This window comes from Neolamprologus brichardi, chromosome 18 (assembly GCF_056152115.1).
Source record: "Neolamprologus brichardi isolate AB-2024 chromosome 18, ASM5615211v1, whole genome shotgun sequence".
Taxonomy (NCBI): Eukaryota; Metazoa; Chordata; class Actinopteri; order Cichliformes; family Cichlidae; genus Neolamprologus; species Neolamprologus brichardi.
This window is the reverse complement of record NC_142121.1, coordinates 15,764,428-15,789,379: the sequence shown is the minus strand read 5'-3', so window position 1 is coordinate 15,789,379 and position 24,952 is coordinate 15,764,428. Positions and strand designations below refer to the sequence as shown.

At 40.5% G+C, this 24,952-nt stretch overlaps 1 protein-coding gene across 1 annotated transcript in view; it reads right to left on the bottom strand.

Moving 5' to 3' along the window:
• Positions 1-24,436, bottom strand: part of insra (insulin receptor a) — a 53,471-nt gene extending 29,035 nt beyond the window's left edge. Inside the window, exons 1-2 of the mRNA XM_006792223.3 lie at positions 23,169-24,436; positions 12,391-12,939 (exon numbers count right to left, since the gene is read on the bottom strand). Of these exons, the coding sequence (XP_006792286.1) occupies positions 12,391-12,939; positions 23,169-23,262 (643 nt within the window). The 5' untranslated portion in view covers positions 23,263-24,436. The remainder of the gene's footprint in view (positions 1-12,390; positions 12,940-23,168) is intronic.
• Positions 24,437-24,952: the final 516 nt, after the last annotated feature.

Here is a 24,952-nt window from a genome sequence, read left to right as displayed (position 1 = left end):
TGAAATTTTGCATAAAAATTATTTTGTCTGCACTAGTTAACTGAAAAGTTGAGGGGTAGATACATTTAAAAAATATTTTAAATAAAAATTGTATCTGTCAGAGGGGAAAACTTCTGAAACAAGGGCGATATATTCAGACAGTGAACAAATAGTCTGATATTGTGAAAGCTATACATTAGACAAAACCAAAACTCTGATGGGTTTGACATAATGTGTTGCTATAACGATCAAAGCATATGTATGCATGTATCGTATCTGGGCCAATCTCATCAAAACTTTACACAAACATCGTCAAGCATACGGCAATTTTGTTTTTTTAAACATTTATTACAAATCCCGATTTTTTTCCATTTTCGTATTCATGTTCCTCCTACAAATGTTATGATCTCCAGCTTTAATTTGAGGATGTCATTTAAGTTAGGATCTGGATATTTTACACTCCAACATAACCGACGGGTGTTGTTTTTTTTCCGCCAAAAAATGTAAACAAAAAAACCCCAAACAAAAAAACAAAAACAAAAAAACACTATTAATAATTAAAAAAATCCTAAAACAAAAAGGCAGCAGAATCTGAGTGTCAGCTATTCTGAACTTGAGTCTTCTTCTGAGCTTGAATTTATTTCAATGATTTAGTTTTGCCGAACAGAAAGAACTCAAAGTAGTCAATAATGTGTCTTGAATTTATTAAAACTACCTGGATCCAATCTTATTCAAACTAAAGCCACTTATGCCACAGGAGACAAAAAAAAGAGCTGTTGTGTCATTGGGACTTTTCAAAGAGCAACGGTTAACGAGCCAGGTTTATTTGTCTCATTTAACCACTTGTCAGCTGATCTGACTCAGCAGCAGCAGCAGCAGCTCGGTTAAGACGACTCTGAGAGCAACAGGAACCGTAAACAATTTCATTAACTGCCTCCGGCCTCAGTTAATAGAACAAAAACACATAAACAACATGAAAAAGCACTTTTTGTTTTTAATGTTGCTCCGCCATCTCTGTCATCTGAAGGCAGGATATCCACTCTGTCCGTGACTGGAATAGAAATGATAAACACAGCGCGCTCATTGATGGGTAATTGCGCTTCCTGCTGGACAGGCAAATGACGCACGCCACAGCCTTGAATCTTAATTTCCCGCCAGGGTTCAATGCCAGGGTCAAATAACGACTACCTGTTATGACATCAAAAGCATGTATGTTATTAATGCAACGTCACAACGTCTTTAATAATCTTCTTACTCGTGATTAATGCTGTCAAAGGGCATCCAAACCGATCACCATCCGTTTTTTTCCTTTCTTTTTTAAGCAGATAACATCTTATTTGACTTGTTTAGAAAGGAAACCAAGGTTACTGTTGCTGTTATATAAAATTCTTTTTTACTTATGATTCCTAAATCTTTGAAAGTGCATATGTTTTAGGTTTCCAGCAGAACCAAGAACAGACTTTGTGGAACGAGAAGAAAATCTCTGAAAACCATAAAGAGAGTTAGGGATTTTCTGAGCACGCAAATAATGAACATCTGCTTGGAAAAACACCCGATATCACAAAGGAAGATAAAACAAAACACCCACTTTAAGGAGTTCTTATTATTTCGCAAGGAGCAGCCATTATTCAAACAAATGAGAAGCTTTACTTATTCACCACCTTTAAGGCACCAGGAGACCAAAATTAATTATAACCGAGCCTCTAAATCTGCTTCCTTTCACCGAAGACCGTTTTCAAGAGCACTCTTTACGTGGCATTTTGTTATTCTGTGATTTATTTGTAGCCCCGGGTACAAAACAAAACATAACATAACAGGGCTCGGCTCTGACGCATCAGTGCCATTTTATGGAGTGAGGTGTTATGGATTTATACAACAGTGATACTTTTTGCTCCACCGCTCATTGAAGATCACACACATACCTCACACTCGGCTCAAGAACAAAAACAATCTGGCACAGGAACAAAATATCACCACGGCAACGCAAATGTTATCCACCCTGATCACGCGGCGCTTGGATGGCAAGGAACTGCTAAAACATCTGGATCGAAGCTGCATGTAAGTTGTTAAGAGCAGATAAAAAGAAACATATTATTCAATAAGCTGTAAAACTGTGGCGAGATGTTTCAAATCCACTATGGCGATGGTGAGCGTGCACGCCACTAAAGAAACGCCTGTCGGCCTTGCTTTAACAGATGCCTAAGATGTCTGGGATTCCATGGGAAAGGCTCCAGTAGCTGAACGGAGAGGGTTTGCAGGGTGCAGCTCCACAACACTGAGTGCCAGAGCACTTAAGTCAGCTCAAAGAAATAGACTTGTGGTGCGTGTATTGGGGGTTCTGAGGCTAGCTTTATGCTGGTGAAATAGTACTCTGCGACCATGAAGAGCATAGTTGTAGCTGAGGGGGGAAGAAAAAAAAGAGGAACAAGTTTTAATGACTGTCGCATTTGTCCCATCTTTTCTGCCCTCCCTCCCCACTTCCTGCCCGATTACAAATTGAACTTCTGTGATACCAATAAGGTCAAAGGAGTCAGAATTTATACACAATTTATCAGCTAACTGGGGTTTAAGGTCCTCATACATCACTGCACAGCTCAACTACTGTATTGTGAACCGAGCTGGTGTTTGCCATGGCCAACTCAAATAAACAGCAACCTCAGCTCAGCAGCTTTGCTCACTTATTTTACTTCAAAGCAACTTTGAGCATTTTATCGATCCTTCCTCGTATAGATGTGCTCTCGTTCTTGCATAACTTTTCCAAAATGCACCGCTGTGTTGCACTGGTTCTGAAAGGCGCTTCTTAAATGTAGTTTTGGTTATTTCTAAGTAAAAAGACAACTCCATCTGTGGTACGATAAAAAAGAAAGAAAGAAAGAAAACCAAATAGCTCACAGATGAGATGCACACTGGCAAAGAAGCACAGCGGAAACATAAATAAAAGAAAGGGAATTCAGACATAAAATTGGGGTTGTGCTGCTTCTTTTGGATGGAAAAAAAAGACAGCTTCTGGTCCAAATTTGTGATGTCACTAAACAGCAGTTTCAATCCTTTAATAAAGCCACAGCAGCCTGTATTAAGGAGGTGTGATACACTGTGCACAGTGTAAGTGAGTCAGCTTGTGTTAGCTTGTGTTTAAAGGTAGAAAAGCTGTTTAGGCTCAACAAGTACACGCCGTCTTTCACACACATGGATCTGGATTTTCTACCTTTGTTTTAGTTTGAATAGCATTTAATTTACGTCTTGCAGCTGGGGTGTGCAGAAAGCTACAGATTTAAGCTTTCAGGATTAATATTATATAAATCACAGGAAATCAGCGTGAACAAGTGCCGTGTGTGAGAAAAAATGATTCATGGGATGAGTGGAGGAAAAATACCAGTTTAGCTCTCAAGTTTCATGACAAAGATGGCGACACCTGCGGAGTCATAGTTTAAAATAAAAATATTAGCGATGAGTTATTTAAGACACTTTGATGAAGCTTTTTTAAAAGATTTTCTCAGAGGTGACTCAATTTTCCCAAATAATAAAACTTGGTTAGAAAATCCTTCATTTCCCTACAAACAGCTTTACGAGCAGCGAAGTTTGTCTTTTTTTCTGCGAGCTAAACTCTCCACAGGTCAGCCTTCAGTATTTTGGTCTCATAAAAGTGTCTGCCGCTACCGAGGCGACACTCTAGGCCTCAACGTCCATTCATAACCTCGGAGAGGAAGCGGACCAACAAAGACAGGAAACAATTGGGAAGAACACTCCGTGAACTTCTACAACCACCATTGTTTAGAATGGAAAGGGATTATGGCGCCAGCGCTGACTGCTGCGTGATGGACCTGCGACAAGGTCGACACAGAGGACTGGCTTGAGGTCAACGGCGAGGTGGGGCCCATTCCCTTACCCCCATGGTGGCTTTGCTTTTCCTTCCGATACGGCCTGCATGAATAACTGATGCGTTCATATCCACGATTACACCACAATGTTACTCCCGTGTTTCCTAGCAGCAAGACTAAACAATGGCCGCCCGCTCTGTCTGCACACACACACTGGCAGAGGTTATGTCCCCGTGTGATTTATAGTCCGTCTGTTACACAGACACACTGACCCTGACAAATCTCCCAGTTCATCTCATGATTGGAGCGCAGATATACACGGCATGAGCCCAGGGTTATTTTGGGCGCTCCATTTCAAGCGAGGTCCGGCACACGATCGTCACCTGACCCGCGCGGGCTGTTTCGCAACAATTCCCCGATTGTCAGATGAATCAGCCTGCACACACGCTTAGTTTGAGGCAGGCTGTGTCTCTGCAGAGAGCCGTACTCCACCTCATGGATGCTTATTAAATATGTAGCAGACACAGGTGAAAGTTGCTGTGGTGGCAGGGGAGGATGAGGATGGTACCCGCTGAGTGTCTCATCTCTGGCAGAGACTAGAATTCAACAATGTGTGTAAAAAACAAGCCACCTGGGGTCTCAAAGCACATTTAAAGTGCAATTAAAGTGAACTGGTGAAGGGCTTGCAACAGAGAGCTTTTCGGAGCAGATTTGATTACAGCAACAACAAAGCCACAGAAAAATCTGCTCGAATGATTGAGGAGTGATGCTTAAAACCCCCCACTTTACTTCAGCTGACACAGTCATAAATATATCGATCAGTTCCACCCATGAACTCCTAAAACATTGTTTCTCCAGCGTCCTTCAAGCAGTATTTAGCAGTCTAATATAAAGATCTCTGATACCAAACACCGCAATTTAATGCTCGCCTAAGTAGTGTATGATGGAAAGCTATATCACATTTCTGTTGAGACTTTGCAATAAGTCTGACAACTTTTTATGTAATCAATTAATTAAACAGGAACGGTTGGACCCAGATACCCTGTAGAACACAGATGGGTGGAATATCCAATGACAATTTAATGTTTGCCCTTTATGAGCCTCTGCAGGGAGCAGTGGTGACAGCGTTAGTTTCAAATCTCAAAGCTCTGAAACCATCAACTGACTGGCAATCACACTTTCTGTTTGCGCCAAGCAGGCTGCACAAGTATATTCACACATTTTTGTAGCCAGTGCGGCGAAAGACACGCTTAAAGCCCGCCCAGCTCTGCTTCTCTTTTATATCACTGATAAAACAGTGGATGCTCATACTGAAGTCTGCACGTGAGCAAGAGTTGAGACAGCTTTTTTTCTACTCTCGGCTCTGTATGATGAGCTCAGCATTTTGTTTGTAAGAGCCAGCCAATCAGAAGGAAAAAGACTGAGGCACTAAAACAGCTTGTTTCAGACAAAAGGTGCCGAGTCCAGTGTAAGAGAAATAAGGATTATTTTGAACTATGAAAAAAATGCTAAATGAGCATTATAGGTCTACTTTTTATGACTTTTTAGCTTCTCAATGACAGATAATGCCTCAATACACCTTCATTTCAGTAAATGTGATTCTTCATATGTTCCTCAAATCAGAGCTAAACTGTTAGTTGTTAAGTGAAACACTGCGCACTAATCCAATTTGTTTGTTATTTCTTCTGGCACATTCGCCTTACAAATTAAAAGACTACTAGATAAGAAAGACTAGGGGACAGTGAAGAAGCAACGCTGCATTTAATTCCTCATCCCTCTCTCTCATGTATAAAAAGACAAATCTGACAGACACATTGGAGAAGTGTCTGTCAGCAGAGTTAAACAGGATTTCTGATTGAAGCACATCCAATATTTTCAGCTGCCAGCCCCTTTAAGGACTCAGGCTTAGCTGACTTCTTAACAGCCAAACGAGCCGTACCACATAACAGCCATTACCAAACCATAATCAAATGCCCATTATCTTCAGTTGAGCGTTGGCAAGAGACAGCACTTCATTAAAAAGAAAACAGACTCAAGTACAACATTCCCCCTCGTCCCAGCTCACAAGTTCAGTTTTTAAAAGGAAAATAAAGGCCTGGTTTGTTTCGCCTCACAGACAAAAAGCCAGAAGACTTCAGATATTAACAAAAATATGCACAGAAGAAGGAGTATTGTAACCATCGACTGTTAGTGGCGACCACGTCTTTCAAAGTGGGTGTCGATATTTTCTTTGGCATAAAGGCGCTGATTTGGTTTGCGCCACATTAGATGTCTCTTTAAAAAGACGTGCACGTATTCAGCTTGTGGAGACCATGTGGCCATAGAAGCACGTTCACACAGACCCTTGTGAGGTTCAGCTGATCTCAGTGTGCATGGATGGTTTAATTACAGGACAAAGCAGTTGCATTTAATAAGAAATTTTACAGCTAAATTACAGCCTACACACGAACTATACGTAGTGCCATTCACATAATCTACCAATGACACCAAACGATGAGGTGAGAGGACAGTACACTTATTGCACCATTATTCAACTGGCTTCATTTATTTCAGGGTCACTTGTTGCAGATTTGAAGGAAACTGTTCTGTAAATTACTTTCCTGGTTACAGAAAGAAAAATATGTGCGTCTGTGGATTATAACCGGCTGCTTTGATCAATTAACAATGATCACATTTTTAAAAATACATTCTATAAGCTTAATATTTGTCTATAATAGTGCATTAAGCCTGTCCCGTAGCCAAAACATGCCTTTTTAAAAAAGGCCTGCAGGTTTGTTTCTGAATGACCAGACTGGTTGGCTTGCCTGTTGAAGCGTCTGCTCCTGATTGGTTGTTTTGTAACAGCTTACTGTTTAAAACCTTGTAACTCTGGTGCTGATAGAAACTGACAGCATCATCATCATCATCTCGGTCCTGTCACTGGTCTCCAGACTCTTTCTATTCCTTCTATATTTGTCGAGTACGTTTCTTTTCCTCCTCCTGTTCTGTGTGTATTCTAGAGAGTTATAGCCAGTACATGTCTTGTGTCTTGTTTGTTCACTTAGGGTTAGGCAGCATTCCTTTCTGCAACAACATCTCTGTTCTGTTTGTTCACTTTGGCTTTAATGCACCACGGAGTGCGCTGCTTTCGGTTTAATGTCATGTTTTCTCTTATATGAATAAATAAATCACTCTTCGCTGATAAACCTGTGGTTACCCTCGGTTACACTGCAACTCCCTTTATTCTTTTATACTAACCTACTTTACAGAAAAATGGGGAAAATACAAACAAGCACTTCACAGTACAGTTCTGTTGTACCGTGTCACGAATGATGCTGTAAGCAAGTCTAACAAGTGTCTAACGAGTGTCTAGCGGTGACGATACAGCTCCAGTGTCCTGGCACATTTCCCCAGGCTAATTTTAGGTGAATATTTGGTTACTGGTGTTGAATAGTGACGTGGCATGTCTTAACCTGTACAGAAGCGGAGCACCGATGGAGTTCGGCCTTAAACCTCCAAACAACATCCAGGCTACAAGAGAGTGGGATTTTAGTAAATGACTTAGTTAAAAAGAGCTAAAATAAAATACATATAATTGACTTTTCTTTAACATTATTTACCTTTTATGTTTATGTGTTATTATTCAGGTTATTTGATATAATAACTTCAAAGCATAGTCTGTTTTGGGCCTAAGTAAATACAGTTACTAATTAATCCACAACTTAGCTGTCTAATTGGGGGGTGAGTGTGTCATTTTCTGTAAAAATGAAAAAATAAAACAAAAACATCTTTGTATCTTGGAATGACTAAACTACAGAAACACCAGTGGACTGTACGTGGATTTTCTGTCTGGCATTTAGTTTTAATGAAACTTCATAACAAACACAATTGAAGCTGAAATTGGACATTTCAAAGAGCAAATTGCAAATATAAAGAAGGGAGCAGGGCGGTGTCTCATTTTTGCCACTATTAGGCTGTTTACATGGTGTTTTTTTGCGCGTCTGTAGCTAAATCTAATCAAATTTGGTAATGAGCATCTCCGGTAACTGTGCTTTGCCACTATGCTGGACGGAAGCTTCCAATTTGGGGTAAAAAGGAGGGGGAATCTGCAGTGGCTGCTCGCCGAGAGGCTCACATTACCCCTGATATAGAAGCAGGGAAGAGAAATGGGTTGTTACTCCAAACATGGGAGCCAAGCCAAGCCTCGTGGTTGCGCAGCTTTGTTTCGTGCTGTTGTACAGACTGCAGAAAGAATGTGAATGTGAGTGTGTGTGTGTGTGTGTGTGTGTGTGTGTGTGTGTGTGTGTTTAAGAGACCCATAGTCACCCCTGGCACTTAACCACTGTCTATCCAAAGCTTCCTTTAAAAATAACAGTATCACAGTATGATAAATTTTAGTTCTTCTTTTACAACAAAATAAAAAAGCAAAAAGCAGTAAAAGTGATTAATTATTATGCATTAGAAAGAGGTTACATTACATTTTTCTTTTATTATCAGGTGTATTCCTGTGTTTATATTTAACATGCATGCATGTTCCTTTGTGTAAATCATCATGGAAATAAATGCAGCAACTTTTTGGAAAGCCTCTAACTTGAAGCGCTCCTGTAGGTCTATAAAAAGCAGTGACAGGGTACATCAGAAGAGGACACCGAATGCAACACTGTGCCCTGTGGTTCTAGCTGGAGCTTAACGGGTCTTCTCATGCTTTAGTGAAAGTAGGCAAAAAAACCCGCAAGTCACAGACCACAATACCGCAGGCCCATGACTGGAGATCAGTGCTTGCCAGCCAACATCTGGCCTTGATTCATTGTCTCGATTAGGAAATCATCGGTGAGACTTTTTATTTAAACACTTCCGGATTAGATTTACTTCACCGCCACCGCAAACTGACAACAGGTCTTCTGAGCCGATTCTGCAGATACTTCAGACGGACTTCAGATGACTGTGAACCGAGTGGCCACAAGCAAAAAAGTCATTAGTGGAAAAACTATAAACACACTTCTCAGTGGCAAAGGCGCTGCAGAGCGTAATAATGGGGCCCCGCTCAGCGCAACAGAAACTACCGCTGCTGCAAACAAACACTGGTTCAGTGGACTTGTTACACTAATCTAGGCAGTCCCAGTTTTTCAGTGGGAGCCGAAACTCACACCAGTGCCAAACAATCAGCCACAACCTTAGTTTCATGACTGTTAATATTCAAACTGTCACTGCCATTGATCAGTGGCCATGAGTATTATTCACTGGTGGAGGATCCACTCCTCAGTTCAGCGTCACTACTCCCTGTCCAGGATATCCATCCTCATCACCGAAGGAGGGACCGCTGGCATGTAGGTGTAAACAGACAGTATAGTAACGAGGTAGCTCTTCTGTGTTGTGCCATCAACTTAGCTAGAGGTTGTTTGGTTTTCCTGATACTCTTCACCCTCTCTGGTTGTTTATACACTACTACTGTATTTTGTGCTCTCTTCTCTTTCCCCTCTTTCCCAACCAGTCACAACAGATGGCTGCCCCTCCCCGAGCCCAGGTTTCTTCCTGTTAAGTGGGAGTTTTTCCTTCCCAGTGTCGCCAAGTGCTTGCTTATGGAGATCAAGTGATTTGGGGGGTTTCTTTTTAATATTGTAGGGTCTTTACTTACAATATGAAGCCCCTTGAGTTCAGTTTTTGGTGTAGTGTGTTATTTGGGGGTTGAAAGGCACAGAGATGCTGTGTTTGGAGCTGTTCCAATAATCTTGACACATATGGGATCTCCAGTGGCTTCAACTGAAACTTTACGGTTCATAAACCTGAGACTGAAGAAGACACTCAGATGAGTGATGAAACGTTTCTCCCACTGAAAGCGCCGCATGCAGATGAACAGAATCAACTTTCTGGGATTTCCTTACCTGGATTATTGAGCATGCATCAGGACATAATGTAGGCAGTGTTGTGTAATGATATGGGCCGAGGTGTTCAGGCGACACCCATGTGTAAAACTCTTCTCAGCACTTGAACTTGAACTCTTTATGTGTAAATTGGTGGGCTTGTTGTTGTACAGTAAAAGGCACGATAAGTGCACTTACGAGGGTAATGAACAATGTTCCATGATGTCTAACGTCTTCTATACAACGTCCCCACAACATAAGAAATGACGACACTACAGTTTATTGAGAGTAAACATTCACAGACTAACTGGAAAGGTGTTGCATCACATTAGAGTACAGTTCAGGCAACATTGACACAGAGCTTGGCCTACTTAACTTACCCTAGCACATGACAGAGGGCTGACATTTCAACATCAAGAAGGAGCGACATGCCCATTTTTGTTTTGTTATGTCTCTGTATTTTATATTTATGAGATTTACTCTGACACAAAGACATGTTTTGTTTCTAACAAATACCCTCATCAGCTCTTATTTAAGTTGAACTGAACTCTGTAAAAGCTAGACGGGTTAGACGTGTGGCAAAAGCCAATGGAAATAATGATGTACCAATGAAAAGAAGCTGAGAAGGGCTCTGCAAAGCTGCCACTAATCGCTGGCAGAAATCATAACAAACTAAAAGGCAAATCTAATTTTTAATGTTAGACACAGTTTCTTTACAATCATGAAAAAAAAAAACATGATTTTTTTGACTGCTGCAAACACTAAATGGTGACATAAAGGGGAGAAAAACTGAGCCGAGTTTATCTCCAGATAAAAATGGTGGCTCGTAAATAGATCTCAACTTGAGATAGAGAAATCTGGACATTATTTAACAATAATCATTATAAAAAGATCTGAACATTTCAATAACTCCCTTGATTAAAGTTGTTGAAGGAAACAAATGCATTGAAACACAATAGCCCTCACTTGGTTTTATGTTTCGATGGAATTTCATTTTATTATGACTTTAAATCCACAATTACACTGAAAAATCAAGCTATGAGGGAGATTTTGCTGCATTACATTTTGTACTGAAGCCCTTGTTTTGTGTTGTGCTATGTTGTAAATCCAGGGCACAATTTTCCTTTACATCGCTGACCTTTCAGCTGTCACTCCCCATTAGGCTCAGCTCGAGCCAAAAAGAGAGCCTTTGGTCAACAACAGAAGCAAAAGCGATTCACCTGTGTGGAAATAACAAATATCTTTCAACAAAATGAGCACAGCTTGGGCTCTGGCAGCCCACAAGTCAAGCTCGACCAGCAATCAGTGCCACAACACATCAGCCGATGCTTCAGCTGAGTTCCTTCTGCACATCCTATTGGCAAAGATCATATGCAATGCCAGTTAAGATGCTTCAGCCTGCATACAAAAACCTACTTTAACTGCTTTAAGCCATTTTACAATCAGTCTGCTGTCATTAATGCCTGCTATGTCACGAGGAGCTCCTGTGGTGCCCTCCATGCCCTTTCATGGTATCCACACGGCCATGCTATCCATACAGGTAGCCATGTTCTTTTGTTCATATTAATATCGATAAGGGTATAAGCAAAGAATCGAAACGGGTCAATGTCAAACTGCATCATTCAGAAATGATCACACAGCTGAATACACACAACCTCAAACATTGTTAGTGAAAACTGGACATTATCCTCCTCGTGAAGGCCAGATTTATTGCAGGACTGTTTTTTTGAGACCTTTCAAGTTTTATCTTTGTATATCTAAACTGTCAAGTGTAGATTTAGAAGTGAATTTGAATTTCCAATGAATTTGTATTTAAAAAACATTTGTTATAAAAGAAGGCGTATGACTATCTGAGTCACTGACAAGTTCGGGATGAATGGGTAGGTGGAATGGTGTTTCACTGGATGGGTGGATTGAAAAATTGAGCTTTCAAGTTAAATGCCTTTTAACTATTACTGACTAAGGAGATTCTGCCATCTTAGTACTTTTAGACCTCAGCGCTGCATTTGATACCGAGATACATCTTCTCAAAAGCCCTTTTTTCTATTTCATATGCTCCGCCTTGCTCATTTAAAAAACTTTTATTTATTATTATTTATTACTTATTATTTATTTTTGCGTTTCACTTATATGCATATGATTTGAAGATTTACGTGCCACTCAAACATTAATTCTTCTGAAGGTCCTGCTGCACTGTTTCGGGAGATATTTGGACATGGATGGCTTTAAATGTTCCTAACTTAAATGAACAGAGAGCAGAGGTCAATGTGTTCGGTGCTCCTGACTTTGACCTCAGCCCTTTAAAAATGTTTTTAAAAAAATCCTTTGCAAGGAATTTAGAAGTGTGTAACAACAATCCAAGTTTTGACAAACCTTTGCAGTTGCTTCACCAAAACTGTGAATCAAACTGGCCAACATTGGTACTTCTCTGAAATTAGACACCTGAAAACCATTTTTAATGTTTGGCTTCTAAATGTTTGAGTTCAGAGTTCCTTTTATTTGTGTTGTTTTTACTCAGATTTTCTCACTTTATGTTTCCTTTCTTAAAGGCTATCATTTTGTCCTTTGTTTTATGTTATTTGATTTTATTTATTTTTTGTTTTTAATACAGCATTTTAGTCAACAGCTGCTGATTTTTAAATGTGGTATATAAACAAACTTGACATGGATGAATGGATGTGTTAATAGGTGATTGCATCACAGATAGCACACGTTTTAGTTTTAGTAGATAATCTTAATAAAAAGCTGCTTACTTCTCTGACAGTGGTTGTGGGTCCAGCAGCGTTCACTGAAGTGCCCATTGAGGGTGGTCGTCTGGCAGGTGGTCTTTCCGACTGCCGCCCCTGGACACACATCGCCACACTCTCTGTCATTCTTGTTGGCCACGATGTAGTTGTCCTCCACCGAGTCCAGGATCTTGGACCAGTCCAGGGTGGAGAGATAGCAGAGATCAGGGTTCTTCTCAATTCTCACAGCTCCTCTGGTGATGTTCATCAAACTGTGAAGGCCGATCTCGCGCAATTGGAGCATCTCAAACACAACCAGGGCATAGTTGAAGAAGAGGTTGTTGCCTCTGATGACCGTCAGGTTGGGGAAGAGTTCGCTAAGGCTCTCTAGCCCGTAAACTCTGAAGAGCAACAGATAGTCGGTGATGACTGTCAGCTTGGGGAAACTTATGCCTCTGAAATCCTCAGGCCTGGTCCTGAACATGAGTAGGATCTTCAGGTGGCCTTCAATCACAGTACAATTCTCGAGCGTCCGCAGGTTGGTCACATTGTTGCGGATGTCCTTGCTGGGACAAACTGAAAAGAGAATCAGAAAGACAGAAACATATTCTTTAGAAACTAGTTCTAGTGTCACATACAGAATAATAAACGGTAAATTGGTGGAGAGGTTCAAATGTACAGTACGCCATTAAGAGTGACGAAACTGTGATGCATTTCAGAAAAATGTTTTGGCTCTTGGGTGTGAAGACAAAAAAATTTCTAAGGACAATTAATCTTATGTGTTGTCTGCTCTTCTCAGTGTCGAACGTGCATTACACAAGATGTCTGCTCTGTGCACAGGAAAAACAAGGTCGAAGAAGTAAGACGTGACAGATAGGGGGAAAAATAGATCTCTTGATAATTAGGAGATATTTCTTTCCTGAAGAAAATATGTGGCTATGTCCCTAACTTTGATAAAGACCAGACCATCTTCCTTGACATTTTGTTTAGCAACCACATATCTGTCTGTGAGCCTCTGTCAAATATGGAGCGCTGTCATCAACGTGAGGCTATGCTCATCCTTGGTTATGCCGAGTTGATTTGTGGAGTTGCTTCTGCAACTCAAGACCATAAAAAACATTAGCTAATGCATTAAAAATATTTGTCCTTGGTAATGGCCATGTATTGCACCAGTAGCAGATTTGTGGCTTTGTCAGTGCTCACCCAGACACATGATCCTGTTCGATGACAAATTCCTTAACTATGCCACCCCGCAGACGGGTTACATGTTTTTCTGTCTACTGTATTGCTGTGACGCAACACGTGAGATTAATGTTAGCCAGAAACTATCATTCGTCTGTCAAGTGTTATTTTGACACCACTGCTTATGTTTAGTCCAAAACTCAACAATATTACAGCTAACCCTAAGAACCACAGCAGTTTCTGGGTATTTTTTTTGAAATCCTGTCACATTTTTACTCACCCTGAACTAATTTTCCTGACCTGCATATTTATGTAAACAGAACATGCCCAGCTTGAAATAGAAATAATTCAAAAATAAGGCACGAATTAAAAGTTTTTGGACTTTTCATGACTCTGCCAGGTGTAAGAGTCATGCAGACATAAAATTACTTTTATTAATTGCAGCAGAAATGAATAAATATTAATAAATAAATTGATTTCTTCAGCTTTAGATGAATGTCCAGTGTGTTGCAAGAGCTACAAAGAAAACAGGGAGTTGAGTATAAAGAAAACTAAAGGTAATTTCCTAAAATGCCTTTTTTCAAATTAGCCAAACTCTTAACCTCATGGAAGTGCTATATGGGTCACCCCAGCCTTAGTCATGCTGGAGGTGTGCGGCCTGCTGAGAGTGGACTGCATTTGTTTACCAAAGGGCCAACCGCTGAGCCGGGGACATCAACCAGTCAACCGGTCAGCCGTGTGGAGACGAATGTAACCACTAGGTGTACTTGTCTTTATGGCCGCAGCTCATTTTACACCTTCTGTTGCATAACAGTACAAGACAAGCAGAGCACAAACACAGAGTCCAATCACCGGGAGACTGAACAACAAGCGTTTCACTTTGTAACCTTAACCAGGAAGCTAATTCTCCAGCACTTATCTGGAGTTGAGCTTACAACTCGGAGGCGTGTTTAAAACGGAGCGTAAAATGTTCAAATGAGGGTTTCAGCTGCTGCCCATTAAAAGCAGCTCAGTTTGTTAAAAGGCACATTTCTCTTCTTAAACTACACAAAGATCAGCAGCTCTCCTTGGAGGCACTGCTAAGTTGTAAGCACATATGACGGGCCACAATCCTTTTACTTTCAGCACATCTACTTCAAATTTAAACTTTTCTCATCAAACTGACTGACAAACTGCCAGCAGCCTACTGTAGATCCATTAGGAAACACATTTACAACTACAAGCTTCTCTCTGTAGCATACAAGGCCCCACACACAGTCGAGCAACGCCATTAAAAAGAACAAACAACAGCCGAAGTTTACAATACGAAGGGTCAGTGGCTGTGTAGTCACAGCTAAGGCAGAAAGCAGAGGACTAAAATGAGAAGGGGAATAATCACAGGGCGGCGAGTGCAAGTTCCTATCAGTGTACACTTTCAGCCAGGCCAGTATTTTTAGCACCACATTCCCAATAGAGAATCTAATACACTCCAGTCCTACCGATAGTGGCTCACATTGGAAAGTGGAACATAGCAGCCCTGGTGTGTAAGTGAGGAATTTTGGAGCAGCGGCAGAGAAAGAAACTGTCCGAGCACTCTTCTCTACCTGCGAACAGCAAGTTCAAAAACAAAACTTTGGCAGACAAAAACTAAGGCGGCTTAAATTTAGCTCATGACAACATGTCATGACTGAAACAAGACAAACTGGGGCCACTGATGAATTTACATGCTCCCCGTATTGTGGAGAAACAGAGAAACTGGGAGAGTTCACAAAGGTTTCTATTGTCAATAGGCCAGCTCCCACTCTCCATACATCCCTTACTCTGAACCAGAGACTGAAAAGACTGCTTTGAGTCATCAATTAGAGTTGTTAGAGGGGCACATTTCTATTCACCACAGCCATCATGTCTCTCGCTGCCTACACCTTTGAGAGAGATGAACTTTAGAATTAATCGAATAGGAGCACTATGATAGACACAAAAAAACAGGCATAAATATATTAATAATAACTATAATAATCACAGTGTAAATGTTTTCCCTAAATGAAATTTATAATGAGCAACAAATCGCACGAAAAGACAAAATAGAATTATTTTGAGCAACATATTCTTTTATTATGAAAAACTGGGTCTTTTAACACCATTTATCAGCAGGATAAATAGTTGGTTTTGGCCTCTTTGGGCATTTTATTAATTATCGCTCAAATAACCCAGCCTCCATTTACACGTCCACAATATAATACCGTGTCTGGATTATCTTATCTGGATGAGGGGAAAATGCAGAACATTAGCTCTGAAACAACATTCTGATAAGCAGTTAGTTAAACAAATAATCAGCTTCTCAGAGCTGGAGGAGATTTGATGCTTTCAATGTAAATTATTCACTGTAAGGTGAATATGTCTGAGTTCTGAACATTTGGTACATCAAACGATGAAGAAATATAAAGGACGATTGGAGATTGTGGCTATGTTTCCTTTTTTTTTGCGCCACGGACCGGTTTATGTCCGACAATATTTTCACGGGCCGGCCTTTAAGGTGTCGTGGCTAAATACAACAAAATAAAACCAGTACTGGTACCAAAAAAATAAGATTTATTCATAACACACGGGAAAAGACCCAGGGAAACTGAGTTAACGATGAAAAGGATTAAAAAAGAAACTCTAAAAACCATACATTTCACACCCGAGCCTTAACTCTTGTGGCCTGGTACCAAACGACTCACGGACCGGTACATCGTCCGTCGCCCGCTGGTCAACGGTACTCTCTCCAATCCCAAAATGCAAAGAAAAGCTGGCGCCTGGAAGGGACTTAACTTACAGTGTACACTTAACAGTTAGGTTGGTTCGAGGTCTGAACATCTTCTCGTGATACATGAACGACACTTGAGTTCATCTGGAAAAAAACGAGACCAGCTCCTCTAAAGGGTCCTGGTGCAGTTGTTTTGGTCTGCACCCAAATGCAATGACATCTTCAGAAATGAAGCGCACCAAGCAGGAAAACAAACCAGAGCTTGGTTTAAACGACTAAACAGTGCAGACATGAAACGATGTCCTGTGAATTTCAGATGACCACAAGAGATGGTGTAAAATAGCCATGTATCCTTTACGTTGCACGCGCAGAGGTTGAGACACAATACCAATAAAGTCACACTTGTGACCTTGGCGACGCAAGCAACCTGACAAATGGACGTGGTGCCCAGCTGAAGTTTGGAAAGAAGATGAAAGTGAGATGCTTGCTGGGTGCCTGGCCCCTTCATTAAGAATGAAATACAAACACGCTTACACCCAGACTGTACTTTCCACATCCAGAAGTTTGCTCGGGTCCGCATGAGGTCAATTTTATCATGGTGAGCACAAGGATCCGTGCTGATGTCCATGTGCTTGCATGTTATTTGTGACCATGTGGACTAGCGTACAGAAAACTTACATAACAATGCACAAATTACACATCTCCAGCTTCCTGTCTGTTTCTGCAACCATATACATACATGGCCCTAAGTGAGCGTGCTGCCTAGGATGAACACGTAGGTAGGAATGTCTATAACGATACCGGCAGAATTAAGCAATTCTCGATACCCAATTCAATACGTCCATTTCAGAATAACAAAAGAAACGTGATACTTTGGATGTTTTTGAAACTAACTCAACTTGAATTATTTCTTGAAGTATTTTAAAATCAAATGGTACCATATGTATTGGTTCTGGTGACATCCCTACATTTAGGAGGCAGCACATATGACTCACAACTCCAGTGACTAGCTGTGAATTAACTGGACTCCACTACTCGCACAAACCAGTGCAATCCGACATCACAGACTTTGTACTAATGTCCAACACAACTTGTGCACCACCAGGTAGAAAATGGCTGCAGTGCATGTGTGAAGGGGGGCTACAGACCATATGATAAGTTGCAGCCCAACAATTATTTTCAAAGCTGATAATTAAGCAGATTATTATTTGTCATTGTTTAATAATTTTATACAAAAAACTTTTTTTTTAAAGCCAACTGCTCTGGAACTCTACCTTATATCAATATCACCCAGTTTTCCAGACATGGATTCATGCGGCGTTCCTTTTACCCCTTTTACCTCAGAATCTGGATATTGGAGCTGGGAGTGACGTCATTCCCAAGTTGACTGCATTCCAGTAGTAGCAGATGGAAAAGCAGCCTTTGTTGTGCTCCCTAGCAAGGTAAAGCCATTCATCCATCATTAGCAATACAGCACAATGCCTGGTTTTATTGCACTTAAAAACATCGCTGCAGCACATCCGCGTGCGTGTGTATAGCTTATATAGTGAGTGCTGGATCGCTGCCTGCTAGTGAGTTGCAAATACACAGCAGCGGTAATACAAATTACAAGTTTTACAGTTTTACTTGTGTTTAAGAAGTCAGGGTTGGTGGGGCTTTTCTGACTTTCAGAGTGCGCAATCCAACTTAAGGGTTGGACAATGTGAAAGAAATCTCACATCAGAACACAAGCAGATTAATTCTCCCTTAACCAGCTCATCGACTAATCGTTCTAAAAGCTCTACGGCACATTATTGCACTCAGATTCATTGGGTGATGTTTGAAGGTGGTCTGCTTCACGATGTAATCAGTCTGTAATAAAAGTCAATCAGGCAAAAAGGAAATCCATAGAGGTTGGTCACATTTGAGAGAAAAACAAAATCTACCCACAAGCTCCAACAGTGTGACCCAATTCTATATAATAATGAAGCCATAAAGCAAACAAGACCACACAATTAATTTCATGAGTAAGTGCAGACACAGTTATGATGTTACCGTCCTCATAATTAATCCACACAGTTAGCAGATTGTGAATGCCTCGAGTAAATCCCGCCTAGGTCACAAGTTGCACTTTAATTTGAATCAACATGCACTAATCTATAGCTCACTGAAGCTTTAACGCAGAACACAAATTGTGTGCATATGTGAACCAAAAGGAGTCAATGCTGCACAGTCTGAGCGCCACAATCTGTCCACTTTGTGCTCAGTGGCACTACGTACAAAACCGCAATCCTTTCACTACAGCTGCAAGCATCAACAGGCACAGACGGCTTCTGATGTAGAGAAGGAAGTGGATGGGGGGGTTCGGGCTGTTAGGCTGATGGTGTATATTATCACTGAGCCTCAATAAGCATGCAGGAGCGCAAGCACTCAGTGATTGCAACACTTCCCTTTTCTAAGTTTCACTGTTGTGTTGTTTTCTCAAACAAGGCTACAACTAACTGAAGATTCACAAACTGGCACGTGATGTGATCCTCTTTCAGACGGGTTTAAAACCTCAAAGTGAAAATGAAAAATTGTAAATTAATTGTAAAAAATAAGGTTTCATTTATCTAACATCGTGCTCAAACTATTCTAAGAATTACTTCAACTAAATGTTGTATTTATTTTAAAAAAACATCCAACTATCTGCTATGGAGAGCTCCTGAGCACCAATTACAGCTCAGAAGTTTATTATTTTTCTATTGTGCAAGGTCAGATATTACAACAGCCAGAAAGTGACATTACTACGACTCTGAAGAGATGCAACTTTCTTCAGAAATTGGTCAAGAGTCAAAGTCATCCTCTGCAGTGTAGAATCTCTTACAAGAGTCCAGAAAGCAGGCGTGGGTTGAGAGTTTAATCATCAAATATGTCAGCAACTGGGAACCACAGCACATTAACAATACAGTGCTAAAAACAAGGAAAACGTTAAAACCAAAGAAATCAGGCCTCAGTCTTTAAATAGAGTGAAACTGAGTAAAACAGAGAGCCCGACCACACCACAAAGTTCCCCCTTGGGATTGTGTGATTTGTATACTGTGGCTGTGGACCAAAGATCATTTAGTACCCACTCAGCTGCACTCACACATTATTCTCTCTGCTGGTTAGCAATACAACCCCCTTTTTATGTAAAAATATAAATCACAACCCTATTATTTGTCCTTCATTTTAAATTTGGGGCGCCTGTTACTTTGCAAAACTGCTGACACAGTGCAGTAGCAGCCAAAACAGCTAATGTCACTACTGGCTTTAACCACCGGGATTCATAAGAGCCTTTAAAAAAAACAAAAAACACACAGAGTTCATACAAACAGCACGAGCACCAAGGTAATTATTACCTCTGAAGTGTGACAGCACGCTAACAAGCATATTTTCTTTAAACAAGGCCACAGTGTCAAGGGTAAAGATCAGAAACTACAAGGTTTCACCGTCAGCATGAGTGGATAAAACGAATGAGTGCAGGTGTGTCAGATCACCGTTTTCAAGCAGTGCATAAATTTCAAACCTGAACGTGCCAACAAGGATTAGAGAGCCATTGTTTCGGGTGACAAATGCAAAAATCACACTATTGTATACATGTCAACTGCACTTGTGACTTTGGTACTTGAGGGCACAGTGGCAGCTTGTGTGTAGTGTTTTTGAAGAGGTGGCGGGGGGAAGGGACAGTTTCATCGCCCTACAATTGCTCTTCTTGTCGGGTGGCGTAAATCAAGGGCGCCAGGTTGCTGGATCGCTGCCTGATTTTTTGACCAAAGTGGTGCTTGACAACAGGGTGCCGGTGGCTTCGTGGCGAGCCCCGGCTGTTTAACGCTCTTAAGGTGATATGTTATCATGGCACAACAATAACACGACTCGACCACCTGAGCCCTTGAAGTGCGACGTAAGGGGACATAAGATAGAAGCAGCTCATGCTTTTATATATTTTATATTTAATAATATATTTTTAAATTTAACCCCATCTATTAGACTGCTGTGATAAGACCTTGAATATTTATATATTGATTTATTGATTTATTTGTACTCCAAGTGCTGGAACAGACTGATGTATGGCCTTATTTTTTCGCACTCTTTTTTGTTCCCTCTGCTTTGGTTGATGTCGTCTTTACTAAAACCAAAGTAGCGTCCAAATAACAGCAAAAAACCCATTTTTATTTGGTACAAACTGCGCAGTTGGCTCAGTGTTTGACATTTCCTCCATGATGTTTTCATGTCACAGACGGGGGAGTCACAGAACAGTCATGTGACAGCACACACAGTATATTTTAAAGGTGACAGTACATAATTTGGGGAAGTACTAACAGAATTTAACAACAGAGCAAGATTACACATATTAGAGGTTCTGAAAGTCTGTTGTTTTTTTAAATTAGAATTAACTAGTCTGTTTTTCCCCCCTGACGTTAAAACAAATGTTAAGTTAGTCAGCAGGAACATCTCTAATCCCTCACAACCCCAAACTAAGCACCTGTTTCTGTTGCCCTCATTTGGAGAAAAAACTGTTCAGTGAAGTAAACTATGTTAACAAACAACTTTGCATAAATTTCTACCTGCAGGCTTATTTTGTTTGAATTTGTGGGGTTTTTTTCTACATTATTTGCTTTCGGAATCGTAAACTTCTGGCACTTTAAGTCATATTTCCAGTTTCTTGGATGTATGTACTGGCAATTACTGTTCTTGGTGACTTGCTCTGTCACATCAGTAAAAAAAGATGACACTTATAAATGACTTAAGCTGATGTTTATCACATCAGTGTTGCGGTCGCCAAATGTTCGAAGTGTGAATGTAAAAAACAAAAAAAACCCAAAATCTTTCTAATCGATCTGTGGTACTTTTTACAGGGTCCAGCTAAAAGCATAAAATACACAATATTTACCAAAAATGGTGACGGCTTCAACATTTTCAATTGATGTTTAGTAAATGAAATCAATTCACAGTGAATATGAAGTTTCCATTATTAAGTGAATTTTTCCATCAAGCTGAGCTGGGCAGCGAAAAACAAGTAGCTCAAAAGATTTTCTGACTTCAACACTGGTCAGTGCAGCTTATGAAATCAAGCAGTGTGGGGCCCAGGTTCCACTCTTCCCGTCTGTGGTTCACCCTTAAGTCTGAGAGGAGCGAGAGGGGGGCTGCACGGCAATTACACAACTTGCTTCAGATTTATATCTTAAAATTCTCGCTCAGCCTGACTTGATGGCATCGCTCCAAACGCTCCTCATTTAAATCTGATGAAAGGCAAGAGACTCTGCGCTTTTTCTTTTTATCTGATTGCCTCTTACGTCAAACCAATGCCATACAGTGAAGCAGTATGAGTGTCAAAGCTACCCGGGGTTGTGCACACACTGTATAAATGTCATAATGTACATACACGGGAGGGGCTTCTGTTTATCTGTTCATCTGAAAATGTGTTTGTGTGCTTGTGTCACAGAACTGTACCAAAAAGCAGAGCATTTTCTCTTAGATATTACAGTAATTAAACAGGATTAAAAGTGATGAGTACAGAATCGTTTTTACTTTGCAACCGTGCACAAAATTGACCATCAAATGAACCTACAGGCAAACATTATTGTAAACAAACAACTTGAGGAAAACTAGTTAGTTTACCAGTTTACATCGGACTTTTGAAGATCATATAAAAAAGGCATTTACACCACATTTAAAGTCTGATTTTAACATTAAAGTCATTTTAAAAAATCCACACTTCGGGAGTAATTTCACTATATAAAACTCAAAAAGTATTGACAGATGCACCAAACACGAGCCAATATTCTTCCACCAAAGGCTGTGACAAGCATTATTTCAACAAGTTATTCTGGCTGGACAATAAGGAAACAACCCAAGAGTTGTTTGCAGATTAAAAAAAGGTTTTAAAATGTTTCTTCTGACCTATAAATCAAATATAACCTGGAATGAATCATCTGCTCTGATAAAAACTGAACTTCCTGGTATATGGGGCAATGACTGATCTCTGCCATATCACTGATCTGCTGTGCAGACATCTTTAAAAATGTCCCACACCTTTTCTTAGTAATATTTCCCTTATAATAAAGATTCCCACAGTGGAAAACTGTCAGTTTGCAGAGTCACTGCAAATGCCGTTCATTCATTCTTATCACCAGGGTGTAGAAGGGATTGTGAGGGGCTTTAAAGAGGGCTTATTGTCACATTCCTGCACAGAGCAGAGCAACAAGCCAAGCTTAAGCATCTACAATAACAACCAATTAATTCTACTAAATTCTCAGACTACTTACTTAATTTGTTTACAGTTAGTGCAGACTCACACAGCCGATAACTGCTAACCTTTGTCCCTTCAATGCAGGGGCTGTCTACAGCACTGCTGCTGCAGCCTGCGTGCTTTTTATCAACTCACCATCACTAACAAAACAAGAGAAAAAAAAACAGTATGGCAATATTGCAGCAGGGTATCCGACTAATCAGCGGGATGTTTGCTTCATTTAAGAGTAAAACCGTAATAATAATAATAGTGATTTACTGTGTTTTTGGATGTTCATATAATAACTACAGCAGCTACTACGTGGGTGTAAATATCTGTAGATAAAGAAAACCTGATAAGTCACTTATGAAATCGATCAACCATTATCTTGGCACTATTAAAATATGTGTAAAGATTTGTTTGATTGCTTTCGTTAACCCAATCACTGCAACTGAGGGGCATTTTCGCAACACTTGGCTGTCATTTTTTAATTTTTTAATCAAGCGTAATTTCAATCTGTGCGTTTTCCGCTCTTTTTCGCAAAAAAACTTCTGCTTTCTCTCAGGGTAGAAAACTGGCATCTGCACAGCGCAAACAGCTATTTACTCTAAGTTTCACACAGTTTTTAAAAAGAGCTTAACAGGTAATGTGAAAATTGGTGTTACTTACTCTCTGCACTCGCTTGGTGACAGCTCATCATAAAGCAGACTGCGGTCAAAACAAACCCCAAACGCAAAGTCCGGAGCCACATATCTGACACCATGCAGCGCTTACTCCCGGTCGAAAATCAGAAAAATATAAAAAGAAAAACCTCCCGACGAGCAGGACAGCTCGGACTTGAGAGAGAGAGAAGTACCTTCAGAAAACTGGTTTTGTTTTGCGGCGTGGGCCAACAGGTAAACAAAAATAAATAAAAGACATCCCGGAAGATGGGCGGAGGAACGACTCCAACGTGTTCAGTCAAACACAAGCTAGCAGTACTGCTGCTGCTAAAGTTAGCCACCTCACTGTGGGGTGGGGGGCGCCACCATCAACAAACGCCAACACAGGGCGTGGGTGTTCTTTTATGGCTTTAAGTGCTTTTTGGTTGTTATTCTGGCCCAGCTGTGTGTCAGTGTCGGTGAAAAAAAAGTGCAAAAACGGACTCGCTAGCCGAGAAGAAGCTGGTTAGCGCTGGTGCTACAGTTGAGCTAGCTAGCCTGGCTCCTGCTCCACTCCAGCTCAGGCCACAAGCGAAGTTTGCGCCGCTTTTCAGCAGCCCACTCAGTTAATTTTAACTTCACCAAATGCGACGCGTGGCCACTCGGCTGCAATGCATTTCATCCTCAAAAAAATAGAAATGATGCATGCACGAAAATCTTAATAAAAGCGAGCTTTAGTGTGATTAAGAGGGATTTTTTTTTTTTTTTTTTTTTAAAGGGGGAGTCGTTTGCTGCTGACTCGATGGTTGTGGCATGCGTGGCGTAACGTTAGCGTGAAAAAAGAGGGAGCGAGATAGAGAGACGGAAAAAAAATAAGAAAAATCCCATCAAGTCCCACAGCGAGCAAAAAACAGCCCAGTTTTCATGTTTGTGTTGTGAATTTTGTCGGCTTGGCTGGAAAACTTCCTCCACAGTCCGTGCAGATATTTCAGCAACACTCCGCTCTCCGAAAGGCTGACAGCGCAGACTTCGTCGCAGCTCAGAAGCAGAAGCACCACTCTCCTTTTTTGTTTTTGTTTGGGAATTTAAAAAAAGAAAAGAAATTCACATACACGCTCCAACTTGTGCTCCGTGCACTGCACGGCGGCCCGCTACGGTCAAAAGTGTGTATCTAAACGAGAGGAAAGTAGGTTTATCGGAGTTTATAGTTGTTTTTTTCCTTTTCTTCTTCTTCCACACACAGAGGTAGGTTGTAGAGTCTCCCTGGTCCTGTAGGATCCCCTTCTTCCCAGCCCCTCCGCCAGTAAACAAACCCTGCCAGTGAGCCAGATGGGCTTGAGGGGAAATACGGACTGGAGCTTATTGGATTACACAACAAACTGATCCTACTGTCAGCCGGTAACGCGTTAGAAAGTAACACAGTTACTCCTGCGATTAATTTGCAACAAGGAGAAGTTTACATCGAAGACTGCTTTAGATTTACTGCCGCGTCACTCGATTTGAAACGTACTTAGAACTTTAAATGTACGACTACAGACGAAATAATCGGTCAAATGATCGATATAAAATTCATCAAAAACTCCCAATTAATATTTTTTTAAATTATTATTTTTTGCATGTTTGTGGTTGTTGTGAATTTGAAAACAATAATCATTTACACTTTATGAAATTTAAAGACCTAAATATTAATGATTAGCTAAAAAATAATAATTCAAGTTGCTGCCTAAATAAATTACTTTACCATTTTACCATTTAGAGTTATTTCTTAAATATCACTATTACTAACTCCTAATACTAATACTATTACTACTA